The 15,865-nt window shown below is 39.0% G+C and overlaps 1 protein-coding gene across 1 annotated transcript; it reads right to left on the reverse strand.

The window, feature by feature from the left end:
- Positions 1-962: 962 nt before the first annotated feature.
- Positions 963-6,645, reverse strand: PCDH20 (protocadherin 20). Its single transcript, XM_077155839.1, has 2 exons — positions 6,514-6,645; positions 963-5,463 (listed from the first exon to the last, which is right to left on the reverse strand). The coding sequence occupies exons 1-2, from the start codon at positions 6,643-6,645 to the stop codon at positions 2,737-2,739; spliced, it is 2,859 nt and encodes a 952-aa protein (XP_077011954.1). The 3' UTR covers positions 963-2,736.
- Positions 6,646-15,865: the final 9,220 nt, after the last annotated feature.

A 15,865-nucleotide genomic window follows, 5' to 3' on the forward strand; every position in this document is an offset into this window, starting at 1 on the left:
AAAGAAGCATTTGTTTTTTTAACCATTCAAATTCATAGCTGATAAAAGCATTTCTGCCAGGAGAACTTTTTTTTCTTCAAATAGGTTCAGGAAGCTGCTCTAAAGAGTCAAATAATGTAAATTGTTTCTTTTCCCCTGTAGCTGAAATTTCTATGTTAATTTTAAATTTCCCAATTCAAATTAATGAACAATTTTTTTTTCTGTAGTATAGGAATGGATTTGGCAGTGCAAAGATCAGAGCAATCTCTTCTTCATTAAATTGGGCACAGAGGACTCACTGGTTCACAAACTGTTAAATGGATATTAGGATTTTTAATGAATGGAACATTTATTTTTGTGCCAGCTCAACTAACAACATTGACATGATTAGCATACATTTTGGCAACTGCTCTAGCACAAGGTGTTAGTAAAAAGGGACTTTTATCTTCTAGCTTAATTTACTTCAGCTTCCCTTGGTTTAAATGTTTTTAATGTGAACGAGATATATCTTTTTTACAGAAATATGTCCTTTTATTAATGTTACAGGAGTTTCTCATGCTGGACATGATGCTCATACCCCACAATATGTGAATCTTCTTCAAATTCAGAAATGAATAGAATATTTTATTTATACTGATTGCAAAATCATTGCATTATGTAGGATTTATTGTTTAATGGTTCTGCTGTTTTTACAAGTATTGCTTACTTTAAAAAAGAGAGATAAGAAAAAGCGAATGACTAGATGAGGATGATTTCCTCCATTGCTTTACAACAATTATGAATGCAAAGTTTGGGTGTTAAATGATCTTGGTATCTTAGCCCAGGTGCCTTTCATGAAAAAGGAATTTACAATAAAAAATATATTTTGATAACAAACAATAGGGCCTAAGATGCTTGTTTTATTTATTCAAACTGTCCAGTTGAAGAAAACAAGAAGAAATGGGTTAACATACATTCAAAAGGTCTTGAGCTTTTGCATTCGATTCTTTTTTTTTTTTTTTGGCAGAGTATTTTTATTTTTTTTTTTAATTATTGAAAGCTCTTGGAACACAGCTATCAGAGATTTTGTCATAAATATGTAGTAGAATGAATGTTTATAGTTGCTGTTACATTTATAATAAATTAATATGCATGTGCACAGGCATGAGTGTAAATTAACATATGAGCTTCCATCAAACATATAAGCATATTCTATTTCTATTTCTATACATGTCTATAACTACACAGATTTAATAATTTACCCAATGTTTACTTGAGTAATGAATTAGTTTAATATAAACTTTTAGCATAGCAGAATACCTAAGGTTTACCAACACTTACCCCTAGAAGCAAACAAATGCCATTAACAGGCACTTCAGTGAAAGAGCAATCCCACATTCAGATATAAAATGGTAAAAATGAAAAGGAATTATGAAAATATATAGCTTTAATCTGCAGACATATAAACACTTTTGGTACAGTACAGACACATGATACCCAAAAGTAAAATGATCCAGTTTAAGCTAACACTAACAATCCTTGTTTATGCACACAAGTTTGCTATAGCTCTCATATAAAATAAGATTTCCAGCTCACACAATGAAGTGAAAGTGACCAACCACGGATGAACCAGCTTTCTTCATTGCAAAGGATTCAGTCAAAAGTTAAATTATCAAATAAATCTGCTGCTGGGCTTACAGATAAACTCGTAGACTTAATCCAAAGTCAAAGAAAGGAGGCCAGAAATGGTAACCCACAAACCTAAACAACAAAAAGATAAGTACAACTTTCATATAAAACGCCCAAGTAAAATGCCCAATAGTATGTACTAGCTTCTAGAATTACTCAGTTTTAATGAGATTTTTCTTTTCCTATGTCAGAGATGAGTTAAATGTATAAAACTCTAATATATAACCAAGTAGAAAGTACTACTGACAAGCTATGAAAGTACCCAATTGTCATGTATACCCATGAAGTAGCTACAGACCAAAACATTTCTTTGCTTCTGGCATTTTTTCTTGGGCACAATTTCTAGTTACATTTTCGGTAAGGAAGAATAAATGCATTTTCCCCAATAATAATAGGAAGGACGGTATAAAGCAAACAGAAAGCAATCTGAGTATTCAGAAGTGAAATACTCTTCAGCAGGTTGAATCTGTAACACATGGCAATGTTTTGTGTTCTTGCTAAAAAGGAATTGCGCTTCTTTTTAAGACGTCTCCAAGCTATACATGATTAACTTATGAGGTAATCAACATTCTGTTTGCAAGTGTCTATCTTTTCCCTCTGATTAAGTCGGGCAAAATTCATTAGTTCATTATTTGTTAAATTTTAAAAACAATATATTTAAAATATACTCTTTCATTGATTTCATGTACAACTGTCATGTACAATACCGCAAATAGTTCCCTGCAAAGGGGCAGCTGATGCCCTCTTGTGGTGAAAGGACTTTTTAGACAAAATATTTAATGTTTCATTTTCTTACCTTAACTCCCAGGTTTTATCAATCATCTGCCTGGTGTATGAAAGCTGCAAATGACGCCCAAGCATTTTTATGATCGTTATATAGCTGTTAGTACTAATTCTCATTAAAAAATTCTGTACATGTTTTATAACATCTAAATTTGAATTTAAAAACCTGTAAACAGTTATTTACAATATAGTACAAGTTATAAATTAGTGGTCCTTCATTGGAACTGCCATAAATATACCTTTGTTTAGGTGGTGAGACCTATCCAAAGTCAGTTAAAATATCTCTTTGTTTTTCACTTGGAGATATCAAATATTAGAAATATCCATCGGTTTCCTCTCTCTTATATGCAAGTCAATTTTTCCATTTAGTGGAATTTGTACCTCCAAATTTTCATCTTCTCTGTGATGCTTTTTCCCTTTCCTTAAGCAGATATATATGCCCATTCCCGTTATGAGCGTGATGGAACCCAAGCTTATCACAGACAGAGCTACTAAGGTAGGCATACAAGACACAGATTCTACCTTTCTGTGAGTCGGTTCTATTGAGATCTGTGGTTCTTTCTCCTCTATATTAATTTCTGCTTCCTTTCTTAAAAGACTCTCAATGTAGCTCTCGTTACTGACAGTGTCGTTGACAAACAGGTTGACCATGACTGTGGAATGGAGAGGCTCTGGGTAACCGTGATCACTCACTTTCACCAGTAGGCGATGGAGCCCATAATCAGTCTGCAACAATGCTTCTTCTAAAGTAATGTTGCCAGTTTTAGGGTCGATCCGGAAGGACTCAGGCCTTGGGCCTCTTCTCCCTATGATGCTGTAAGCTATGACGGCATTCATGCCTGTATCTTTGTCAACAGCATAGACCTCTGTAACTGGGGAGCCAGGGAGAGTGGAGGGCAATACCAACAGGTAGGACATATTAGACTGAGGAAATAAGACCAGCGGTGGGTTATCATTGATGTCTAGAAGGAGAATTGTGATTTTTGCAGTAGAGGAGAGGGCAGGCTCACCCCCATCAACAGCTTCCACCCACAAAATGTAGGAGCTTTGCTGCTCTCTGTCCAAAGAGACTTTAGCTCTCAACATACCTTTTCCTGTGTCTATGACAAAAATATCACTTTGATTCACCACCGAGAGGGCAACCCATCCATTCCGGCCAGCATCAGCATCTGTTACACTAATTACTCCGATTTCACCATATCCTGGAAAATTTTCTGGCACAAAAAAGCTGAAGTCCTTGTTGATAAACCGAGGGCTGTTGTCATTTTTATCCAGCACTGTGAGAGCCACAGTGGCTACTGATTCTTGGGGTGGCTTCCCAGAGTCAATAGCTCTGACTGTGTACCTATACTTTTCTTTCTCTTCTCGGTCCAGCTGAGTGGAGACTGTCAGAATCCCTGTGACACTGTCTAAGGAAAAATACGATGGAGCATCAGGTCCCAGAAAATAGGAAACTTGGCCTCTCTCTCCACTGTCAGCATCTGTAGCATAGAGCTTTGTCAAAAAGGCATTAGGTGCATTGTTTTCTTCAATGGTTAGTTCTATCAAGGGTTGAAGGAACACTGGAGCATTGTCATTGTCATCCAAAAGTTGTACTTTAATAACTTTTTTGACATGAAATCCCTCAGAGTTCCAGGCCGCCACAATTATTTCATAGAACTGCTGGAGCTCATAGTCCATAGGTTTTGTGGTTTCTAGCAAATATTCATTATTGTATGGTTTATAGGGTGACAACCTAAACGGTCCGTCACCATCCAGGTAGCAGTTCACCTTATATTTACCTTCTGGATCTCTTATGGTGAAAAATGCAATTGGAGTGTTAACCGGTTCCAGCTCTTTCAGGTAAACAACCCCATCTATCTCATTAGCTATATAACGAGGGACAATTTCAGGTGGTCTGAAGATGACTTTGATAATAGACACCAGAGCTGTGATAACGGCAGGGATGCAGCCTGGTCCGTTAGCAAGGATGGTGAGTTTGTGCATTTGCAGAACATTTCCCCCAATCTTACTGAAAAGTTTAATGACTCCAGTGGCTTCATCCAGATGGAATAAATCCTTGGATGCTTGTGGAACTTTCTGGCTATAAGAATAGGTGATCTGAGCATTGGTTCCCAAGTCTCTATCCACAGCCTGAACTGCTGCAATTGGGGTACCGACTGTAGCATTTCCATATACTGTGACATTGATTTGTGAGTCTGTGAAGAGAGGGCAATTGTCATTAATGTCACTTATACCAATGGTGAGGGTGGCACTGCCGGATAGTGGTGGAGACCCTCCATCCTCGGCTATGATGATGCTTACATACTGGTCCTGGACTTCCCTGTCCAAAGCCCCCATGACAATTAAGTAGGGAGTGCGCTCCCCATTCTCATTCTCCTCCACGTCCAGGGTGAACATGCCATGGTAGTCCAGCAAACGGTAGGTCTGCACCCCATTAGTTCCTACATCTGGGTCAACGGCAGGATGCTCTATGGCCAGCCGGGTATTTACAGGCGCATTTTCCGGGACCCAAACAGAGATGTGGGAAACTGGGAATTGAGGGGCATTGTCATTGATGTCTCGGATGGCGATTTTCACCTTCACAAACCTAAAGTATTCCTGAGGCAGGACCAGTACGTCCAGGAGCAAAAGGCAAGAGTCTGAGGAAGGCGCTGAGGAGATGGAAATGCTGCCGCCCCTGGCAGTCCCACCGCCCCCTTCAAGACACAGGGCCTCTCTGTCGATCTCCTGAGCAGAGGTGTGCAACTCCCCGGAGCGGTTGTCTAGAGTCACATACTGGCCACTCAGTCCCCGGGAGGCCAGGCTGAAGGAGAGGGGGGGTGTCCGCTGGGCGCCTACGCTCTCCGGTGGCTGCGGCTGCTGGTCCTGCCTCCCCGAGGCGGGGGGCACCAGCCGCAGGTCCTCGGCCAGGCTGCCGATGAGCACCCCCGCGGGGAGTCCCTCGTTCAGGCTGTAGAGGAGCTCCGTAGCCCGGCTGTAACTCGCGAGGCAACTGAAGGGTCCCACGAAGAGGACAAACAGAAATAGATGCTGGAGGTGGGGAGGGGAGGGAAAACGCTCGTTACACACTCGCGGAAAAACGGAAAGTGGAGTCAGAAACTAGCGTCCCCGGGATCGATGAGGTCCCCATCCCCATTCCCCTAAACGAAATCTCTAGTGAGAGCTTGCTGAAGAGGAAACTTACTGCAAAGGCGAAATCTAAGGGACAACACTGTATCCAAAACTTAATTTGTCTGCTCTCTTTCCACCCACATCCTGCCCCTGACGACCCCTCCCCCCCCATCCCGCGTCCCGTCACCACCCTCACCCAGCTAGCATCGTCCGGCCCAAACAGTGAAACACTCCTGCAAAGACGCGCCGGGGTGGCGAGGTCTCCCACTCAGGACTGCGCAACGCGACAGGGAACCGGCATAGAGCGTGTGAAGGATGGAGGGAGAGGAGAAGGCTGAGAGCAGAGAGGACCAAGTGGTGGGCAATGTATTTCCCATTTAAATGTCACCGCCTAAATTAGGGTCCTGGTACCCAAAATGTGTTACATCCCAATAACAATAACAATAATGATGTGGAAAGCACGGTAACACAGAGAAATAAACACCTTAGGTGGAAAACAGAGATTTCCATTTTAGCTCGAATCTGGTATCAAATAAATCGATAAGATCTGTAGCCCCACCCCCTTCCAAGTCCTTGCTTAATACCCCTCCCTAAGGGGAAACGCGGAAAATGATTATGCAAAAACAATTTGTCAATTGCAGTAGCCCTTCAGTGGCAGCCAGCTGCCGGCCGCCGGAAACGTTCTCAGAACCTCTCTGTCTAAAAGCGGATTGAGCGCACCTCCAAATCCTCGGACCATTTCTGCCTGTATTTCTGCTTCAGAAACTTCCTCTTTCGATCCCAAGACTTGCCTAGTCCTTGCTAAAATGAAGACACTATCCCAAACTCCCTTTTCTTCCCCCTTCCTCCCGTCCTTCGCAGGAAGTTTTGAGGAAGGTAAAAAGGTTTACAAACACATTAAGGTGCAGGAACTGCCTGACAGCATTACAACTAGTCGAGACTGCGGGGTCGCTGGACCCCAAGCCTTACCGGCAGGTTCCTGTGGCTGGTACTGCTCCTGGGACGAGGTAGATGCCCCATATCCAGACGCGGGTGCCAGGTCGCCGGGCGCCAGCTCAGTGCCAGGGCCCGCCAGCCGCGCGCATTCCCTCGGCCGCGCATTCCCCGGGAGGCTGCAGTCAGCGCGCTCCTGAAGACACTCCCTCTCGGCTCATGCAAATCGCTGGGGAACTTCAGCCAATAGTCACCAGCTTTTCAATTAAGGACCGATGCTAATAGGGGGCAGAAGGGCGCAATCACGGTTTCCTGCCCTGAACGCAGGTACCTCGCGACCCCGCCGGAGAGCCGGGATGGGGCACCGGCCTCTGAAGACTGCGACGAGGCGCTACCGGGTCCCGCACGCGAGCACGCGCCTGCTAGCTTCCCTCCTCGCCGCACCAGTCAGAGCCCACGTTCACAGGTTGGGAGAGCGCGAGAGGGAGAATCAAAATAAATAAATAAGCCACATGTATCTGAATGTCCGGGGAGAGGGAGCCGGAGCCAATGAGCAGTCACAGGCGCTGTCCCAAAACGCTTCTTTTGCCATCAGGACTTCCGAGAGATTTGGATCACGCAGTCTGCACAGAAAGACTATGCGGAGGGAAGGAATCTCAACTTTGTAACGCGGTGTGAACTGAAAAAGCAAAGATATGCGTTCCGTGAAGGTTTCGACATCCACCAATATTGATACGCCCCTGTTAACAGTAACAGAGCTTCTGCTAGTTTCCTAGATGTGGGCGCGAGACAATCTGCGTTTTGACCTCTGGTTTTATTTTAGAAACAGCGTAGCTTCTAGCTGAGGGAAAGAGGCAAGGAGAAAGTGGAAACAATTGTGCTGTGGCACAAGTGGCTCTGCATGACCCCGGTTTTAGCACATTTTTTATAGGGCATTTATTTTATTTTTCTTTTTTGGTGGGGGAGGAAGCTCTCACTTATGTCTATGTAACGTTTTGGTTACTTTTCAAATATCTTTCTGGAATGGTACTGGGAGTGTGGTTCTTTAGAAAGGAGTAATCCTGGAGGGGTGTAGAGCAAAATGTTTGAAGAGCCCTTCTGGCTCATTAAATAGCCATGTGACCCCTAAACCCTGAGGTTCTGTTTCCTCATTTATAAAATAAGGGCTGGTAGGAAACTCTAAAGCATTGAGTTTGTGGAGCACTTTTTGATCTGCAGGATGCCGTATAAGTGATGAAAAGGAACCCCTTTAATTTTCTTCTACTGTACATTATTTAGAATGAAAATTGCTTGTCTGAGCTAATTGCTTGTGAAGCTTCCTAATTTCTCCTCCTTCCACACACAATAGAGATGCAAAGTCTTAAATATTGAAAACACAGTACATCAAAATACTTGGTGTACATAAAACTTCATATTTCACAAATGGGGTAATAGAAAACTCCCTAAAACATGAATCTGGCATACCAGTTTAGTTTATAAAATCAGCTCCTTCCAGCTCTTTACAATGAAATTGGAGTGCTGCTATTCTAGTAAATGTACCTGTGTGCGCACACATGCACACATGCATACACACACCTGAGGCTAAGGCCATTCTATAAGCAGTGAATAAACCACAATCATGGAAGCGAGGTTTGCCTCTTCTTGCTTCTTCAGCAGTTTGTTCTGCCCTATAGCTGAACTTTTGCCATAAGTGGCAAATATTTACTTTGGGTTCTATACTCGAAACATATCTGACTCTGAAAATCAGTACCAAACTGTTTCTGAAATGTGCTTTATTCATGTCTTCACACAGTGCCCTACAGCTTCCAGAAGTTTGGGACATTCAGAATGAGGGAAGCCATAAGTGGTCACTTCTGGACCTACAATCTCACTTTATTCCACATCTATTTAGATGCCACGACAGTAGACTATATACTCCCTCACACTTCATGCCTTTTACAACTGGTTAAGATCACTCACTTTTTATTTGGATGAGACTATGGGGATCTCTTTCCTTAGAACTTTTGTTTGCTTTCAAGAATAATTCACAGTAGCTATTATTTATGAAGACAGCACAACTGAAATGACAATGCCATTTTGTAATTATTTTCTTGACTGTCTTTGATACTCCCTGGACTCTTTAAAGCTCTTTCTTTCTCCACTTTGCAGTGACCGCATTTGACACAGATACACATTTTTAAATTTAAAATTTAAATTGAAAATTTTAAAATTTAAATTTAAGGTGTCTTTTCCCTTAAGCAGAAACTTGCTCTTAAGGCTGTGTTCTAGTTTGCTAGCTTCCGGAATGCAACACACCAGAGACGGATTGGCTTTTAATAAAAGGGGATTTATTTTGTTGGTTCTTCAGAGGAAAGGCAACTAACTTTCCACTGAGGTTCTTTCTTACGTGGAAGGTACAAGATGGTCTCTGCTGGTCTTCGCTCCAGGCCCCTGGGTTCCAACAACTTTCCCCGGGGTGAATTCTTTCTGTATCTCCAAAGGCCTGGGCTGAGCTGCTAGTGCTGAGATCAGGAATGCTGAGCTGCTTAGCAGTGCTACATTGCAATCTCCCATTTAAGCACCAGCCAATTAAGTCAAACGTCACTCATTGCAGCAGACACGCCTCCTAGCTGACTGCAGATGTAATTAGCAACAGATGAGGTTCAGGTACCATTGGCTTATGTCCGCAACAACAAGACTAGGTATGCTCACCTGGCCAAGTTGACAACTGAATCTAGCTAACACAGGCTGTATCATGCAACTCTCTATGGTTAGTAATGCTCCACCCCTCAGTAAAGGTGGCAAAAAGTTAAACCTATGCATTGAGCAATGATTTTTCTAGTACATCAAAAAAGGATGAACAAATGAACTTTAGCAAAATTCATTCATATAAGTTGAAACACAGGAATGAAGCACTTTCTGGAGATAATGTTTAGGAAAACCATTGCTTTAAGTTACTATGGTGATTGCGAAGTTCCTCCATGGATGTTTGTTTTCAAAACTAGGATACCTTGGCACAGTTTGGGGTAATACCTTGCATGTAAAATTCCAAACTATTAATTGAGGTACTTGTTATTTTCCTTCCTCTTTGAAGATCTAAGCAGAGGTTGTACTCTAACTGGGCTTTAAAAAATAAAGACCAAATAGCGTTCTTTCTTTCCATGTACGTTAAATTTGGGCATTGTGAAAACTTTCCCAAACTACTGCTTCTTTGTAACTGCAGCCCTGTGACTTATCATCTGATATCAAGTATTCTTGCTAAAATGACTTTGAGAGCTTCTATTAGCGCCTTGAAAATAATACTTATGACCTTCTCTGATGTCTCAATTGCTCTCGGCCTGCTTCCCAGGTGTTTTGTAAAAATCAGTCTAAATGAAGAGTTACCTTATATACTTCCCAAGCCTTTTTTTTTTTTTTCATAGTATGGAAAATAGCAGATACAATAGATGGTACACCTGAGTTGAACCAATAGATTTGGATTCCATTCTCTGGGCTGTTGTTAAATTACTGTGTGACTTTGCACAAGTCATCATACCTCTCTGTTTCAGTTCCCTATAGAAACATTCACATACAACACATGAACACATTTTTATAGGATTGATTTACCTAATATCTGTTGTTAGCCAATGCATTATGATATATATGTTGAGTTGATTTTTATTTACTGCACTATATCTCTAAAATTTAATAATATTTTCAAGTTTTTGGACTTCTTAATATCTTTATAAAGCTGAATGTGCTTATAAAGGCTTATCATGATACCATCTTCAACGTTTGTACGTTAAATAAACATGGAGTAAAACTTTTCAAAGTTCTGAAGTACTATGTTTTATAGGTAATATTTCTTCATATATTTAAATTAATTTTGGTTGTCCTACTTATTTAAGGTATTTTAATAATGGCATGGTATCTGCAAAATTTTCAATAAATATTTATTGAAACCTATTTTGAACTGTAATCTTGCCCATGTTCTGGGTTAAAAGTTGGCAAGAAAAATGAAATATTAACTTGCTTTAAGACAATTTCATTTCTGTGCTATTAATAGAATGCATGAATTTAATAGTCACTTCTGATGACTTGGAATATATTTATGTGTATATAAATATAAAATGTGTATATGTTATATATATATATATATATATATGTATGTATGTGTGTATTTTTTTTTCTGATCAAATAATCAGGGTAAAAAATGGCCAAATTTTAAAACCAATACAATATTTGGGAAATGATAAATTGACCATTTATTGTTTCTAAACACTCTATTGGGTTCCTTACATGTATTATGACCAAATCCTCATAACAGGTTTATGAAAGAAGTATTTTAATACCAGTTTTTCTACAGCTGTAAATTACATCTTGGCCCTGTGTTCCTCAGCACCTGGACTCGGATCTGTGGCCTCCAAAGTGCATGGTCTCTGTGATCTAGTACCCCTTTTCATCAGAAAGGATGGATGCAGTGTCTATATACATTTAAGTGCATTCCAATCCAAAAGACATTTATCACTCTCATACAAAGAAAAGCATTATCGTAGGCATAGATTTGCTATATGATGTGTTTTTCAAGTGAAAGTTCCTTCAGTTCTTTACTACTTCCTAAGCAGACACATGTGCAGAGATACAAACTTATATGTGTATAAGTTAGATCTTCTCTCAGCTTGTAGACTCCAAACATATTGTATGCTTGTGTTATACTTGAATGTATTGCCAAGTTCTAAGCAATATTAGAGATCACCTAGTAAGCCCCTATTTTACAGTCTTTAGTTGAGAGCAAAAGTGGGGGCACAAAATTAATTCACATTCTCAAAATACTGGCATTTCTTTCACTAGTAATAGATTTGGGTCGCAGGATTGTCTGATAATAGAGAATAACTTAGAAAAACAGCATTTTTAAAAAACCGTCTATTGTTTCCAAAAGACTTGATCTTAAAAATTTCCACAAACACTGGTTAATTATTTCATTTTATATTATTTCATTTATTTTTCTATTCAAAAATATTTTTAAGGAACAAGACTAATTTGGATGAACTATTGTTCAAGTATGCAGACAAATGGGAAAAATAATCCTGTTGCATTTTCCCTGTATAATTCAACACTAATAAGAAATTAGCATGTTAGTTCTATTGCTAAAGAAAGCTGAAAAGCTAGTTAAATAAATATACATTTGCACTACTTTTATGTAAGGGTATAAATAAGCTAATAAAACTCACATTTTAAAACATTCACCCTACACTGAACAACTCATAAGTGTGATTTTTATAAGCATTTGTCTGTCTTAAGTAGCATTTTTAAAGAAAATTTTCTGTAAATAAGCTTTACATTGTACCTTTTTCCTCATATAATTTCAAGAGGAGGCTATATGATGGAGTTGAAGGGTATTTTTCTTTTCAGAGCTCTTAAGAGGGATATGTCTGGGTGGTTGAAGTCATTAGAAAACCCCAGGGCTAATTTTACCTAACATTTCCAACTTTCTGTCCTTACCCTCAAAATAATTTTAAAAGTCATTTCTGACTCATTTGGATTGCACATTCTTCCTTCTCACTTCTAGAAGAGGTGATAATGATCAGTGAAATCCTCAAAAGAAAGGTGGTGAGATTGAGAAGGAGTAGAAATGAAGGGTATGGAAAATCCACAAAGTGGATCAGCAGCACAATGAATAGTTAACTGGATGAAATTTTTTGATGATGTTTATGTCTTACTCTCCAAAGTCATTCCCCAGAGACTTGGAAAATGGGAGAGTTGTGGACTGTGCAAAGAATAAAGTGATTGTGAACCTTATAAATTAGCATAGAAATTAGGTCAGTACCAAAAAAAAAAAAATCCATTGAAGGAGAGAAAGAATTTTAAATTCCATTGTAGGGCATTTATCCTGTCTTTTTCCAGATACGTACTCTTCACTCTTACAAACTGCAGTGCTACATTTGGGAAAGTTTAATGAAAATGTACACTCAGGTAGTGTTCTTACCTAGATTGAGAGATCCTTTGCCTAACTTGTAAAATCTCTTTTTATCGGATTCTGTGACATCAAAGTGGGATTCTTGAAAATTGCATGACTGGTCTACTCTCAGTTTGTGTAGTATATGAACACTCTGAACAAGTATTGTAGGGTCAATGAAAGGTTTTGTCAGTGATGTAAAAAGTCCACATCTCATAGTGGTATAGCTATGATCACTCATAGTCTCTTCTTTTTTGATTTACTTTTTAGAAAGAAAGTAGAAGTTGTTGAATTGATCTCATTTACTCCTAACTGTTCTCACTTCTATAGCACCTACCTTTTGCCAAATGCGTCGTGAGCATTATCTCTAATTTTCATGAGGACCCTGCAAGTTAAGGATGAACCCATTTTACAGATGAGGATTCTGAAGCTCTCAGAGGTTAAGTAATTTGTCTGAGGCCACACTGTCAGGAAATGGCCAAGGTAGGAGTGGACAAGGAAAATTTGAGATGGTTTATTATAATAATGTGAATGAGTCTTTGTTCTATATACTAGGGATAGTCTCTTATTCCCTGAAGTAAAAACAAATGTTGGAGTGTTGCAATGGTGGCTTAGTGGCAGAAATTCTTGCCTGCCATGACAGAGATCCAGGTTCAATTTCCAGTGCCTGCCCATGCAAAAAAAAAAATCTGTTGAATATTTGATATGTGCACATTATAAACAATATATAGAATCTGGCCAAAACAAGGCCATTTGAAGATAAATCAAACTTCTGGAAAAAGGGAATAATTATGATATTTGATTAATTGTATATAATTCATAATGTTTATGATACAATAAATATTTTTATTTTTATTGTATATTTGTATATACAATAAATATTGTATATTTTATATTTTATTGTATATTTTATTTTATTTAAACAAATTGATTGGGTTTTCAAAAGAGGGAATTAAATTTAGTAAGTGAATATTAATTAACTCTTTAGATTTATATGGCAAATGAAATGTACTGATAACAAATTTGCAAATTTCCTAATGCGCACAAATTCTTAATTATAAATATTCTTTAAATCTGGCCAGTTATTTAGAATACAATAGCAATTGTGGATTGCCCTACTTTATAGATAAATAAATTTTTCATTTACTAGATTAAAATGGAATGTTACAAATAATTGATTTTAATGATAAAATGTTATTAATCACATTGAGGAGGATAGAATTGGGCACCTCAGTTTGGACATATTCTTGGCCTTGGCTCATCTTCTCATGAATTATAAATCAGATCTCTTCAAGATGTTACACCAGTTAAGGTGTGGCCCAATTGAATTATGTTGGGATTTAATATAGATTACTGGAGTCCTTTATCAACAGACTGAAAGTCAGAGAGAGAGAAAAGCCAGAAGCTTGTAGTCTACAGAGCCTGGAAGGGAAAGGAGAAGACATTACCTTGTGCAGTGCCATGTGATGGAAAAGCCAAGGAACCCCCAAATTGCCAGCCAGTCAGAAGATGCTGACCCTTGGAGGAAGCTGTCTTCTAGCCCCTGAAACTGTGAGCCTATAAATTCCTGTTAAGTCAATCCCTTCTGTGGTATTTGTTTTAGCAGTTAGGAAACTAAAATACGCATTATTTTAAGTATCAATATTTTCTCTTAGAATTAAAGTCAGCCAAACAAATCTAGATTTGAGCATTACTAGACCAATGTATTAGTTTGTTAATACGCTGGAAAGCAACATACCAGAAATGGGACAGCTTTTTAAAAAGAAACTTAATAAGTTACATGTTTACAGTTCTAAGGCCATAAATATGTCCTAACTAAGGCCTCCAGAGAAAGACACCTTGGCTCAAGGAAGGGCAATCTGAGAAAGCACGTGGCTGGTATCTGCTGGTCCTTGTTCCCAGTTCCATTGCTCTCATCTTCTGATGCCAGTGATTTCCTCTCGCTTAGTTGCTGTGGGACAAAACTCTGAGTTTCATCGCTTAGCTTAGCATCTGCCCAGGCTGGAGATTTCTTCTCTTCAGGTTCTGGCTATTTCTGTGAATCCTTGCATGGCACCTGGGCTATTTCTGTCTCAATCTCCAGACATGTACATCTGCTTTCTCTGTCGGCTCTCTGCTTTCTACAAAATGTTTCCTCTTTTAAAAAGACTCCAATAAACTAATCAAGACCCACTTGGAATGGGTGGAGTCACATCTCCATCTAATCAAAGATCACATCCACAATTGGGAATATCACATTTCTTTGGAGATATTCTAATCAAAAGTTGCTGCCCTATTCTATTGAATCAGGATTGAAAGAAATGGCTGCCCCCACAAGAGTGGGTCAGGATTAAAACATGGCTTTTCTGGGGTATGTAATAAATTCAAACTGGCACAATTAGTATCTGTCATTACTTAGAGTTTAGACTTTGTACAACTCAACACTCCCATAAATATGGAAGAGAAGAAAGCTAGAGCGGAATATAGTTAAGAGACATATGTAGGAAGCAAGCATTTTTAATGTATTTTTTTCTGAATGAAAATGGTTAAAAAATCTCCTGAATATGCCATAAGCATGGCATATATTCTTTACAAGAGAAATTGTCATTATTCTAAATGTGGATATATATATATGGCATGGCTTCTTGGGGAAAAATAATTAAAGCACAGTTACTGCTGTTTCCGTATTCCAGTATCTCTTGAAGAAAAAATTAATCTATTAGAGTCCTGCCAGAGCTTGTTAAGCTATTCAATAATGATCTTAAAAGGCATTTCACACACAACTACACCAGTCATAAAGCTGAAAAAACTCGTGTATCTTTGTTAGCACTAGGTATGAATTTTTTAGTATTTCGATGGGATTTCTGGGATGGGATTGATTCCAGGTGCCATCTCAATATACCCAGATAATATTTTAAAGAAGCACTTCTAGGCTAGCCATGGCCGTTGAATCTGCACCCTGCTCAGGTTTCTCTGAGGTGAACATTGCAGACTCCAGCCCATCTCCTTAATGTACACAGTCACAGAAGTGACTGGCTGTTTTTTGGCAAAAGGACTGTTTTTCACTTATCACTTACAACTTATGATGAAACATTAGAAATCTTGAGTCAGCTTTATGTTTGCTTTCTTTCCAGTGGATTTTGGCAAATAGATGATATATTCCTTGGAAGTTATAAGACATTGAAGAATGGCAGCACCAGGATAGAGGCTTAGGCTTCCCTTTTAAATCCTTTACACTGCACACTCATGGCTCACTTCCCTTGACTCCTACGACACTATACTTAATTGTATACTTAATTGTTATACTAAATTGTTATATTTAAAATTGTTATATTTAAACATTCTTGTTTTTGCCCTTTAAGTATAATAACTTCAAAAGCTTATTTTTCCTTCTATAATCACTCTTTGGGGACCCTTTCATGATCACAATTTCCACCATCCTTTTCTGTCCTTAGACCTCCCAATTCCACTTCAAAAGTCTCCCGATTCTACACA

The sequence above is a fragment of the Tamandua tetradactyla genome, chromosome 4 (genome assembly GCF_023851605.1).
Source record: "Tamandua tetradactyla isolate mTamTet1 chromosome 4, mTamTet1.pri, whole genome shotgun sequence".
Classification (NCBI taxonomy): Eukaryota; Metazoa; Chordata; class Mammalia; order Pilosa; family Myrmecophagidae; genus Tamandua; species Tamandua tetradactyla.

What these genes read in the sequence shown, in the direction of transcription:
- PCDH20 (XM_077155839.1), bottom strand. Translation starts at nt 6,645, where the DNA reads ATGCGCGGCCGAGGGAATGCGCGCGGCTGGCGGGCCCTGGCACTGAGC. An exon ending in CCAGCCACAGGAACCTGCCG is followed by an intron (nt 5,464 to 6,513) that starts GTAAGGCTTGGG and finishes CCCCACCTCCAG; the next exon opens with CATCTATTTCTGTTTGTCCT.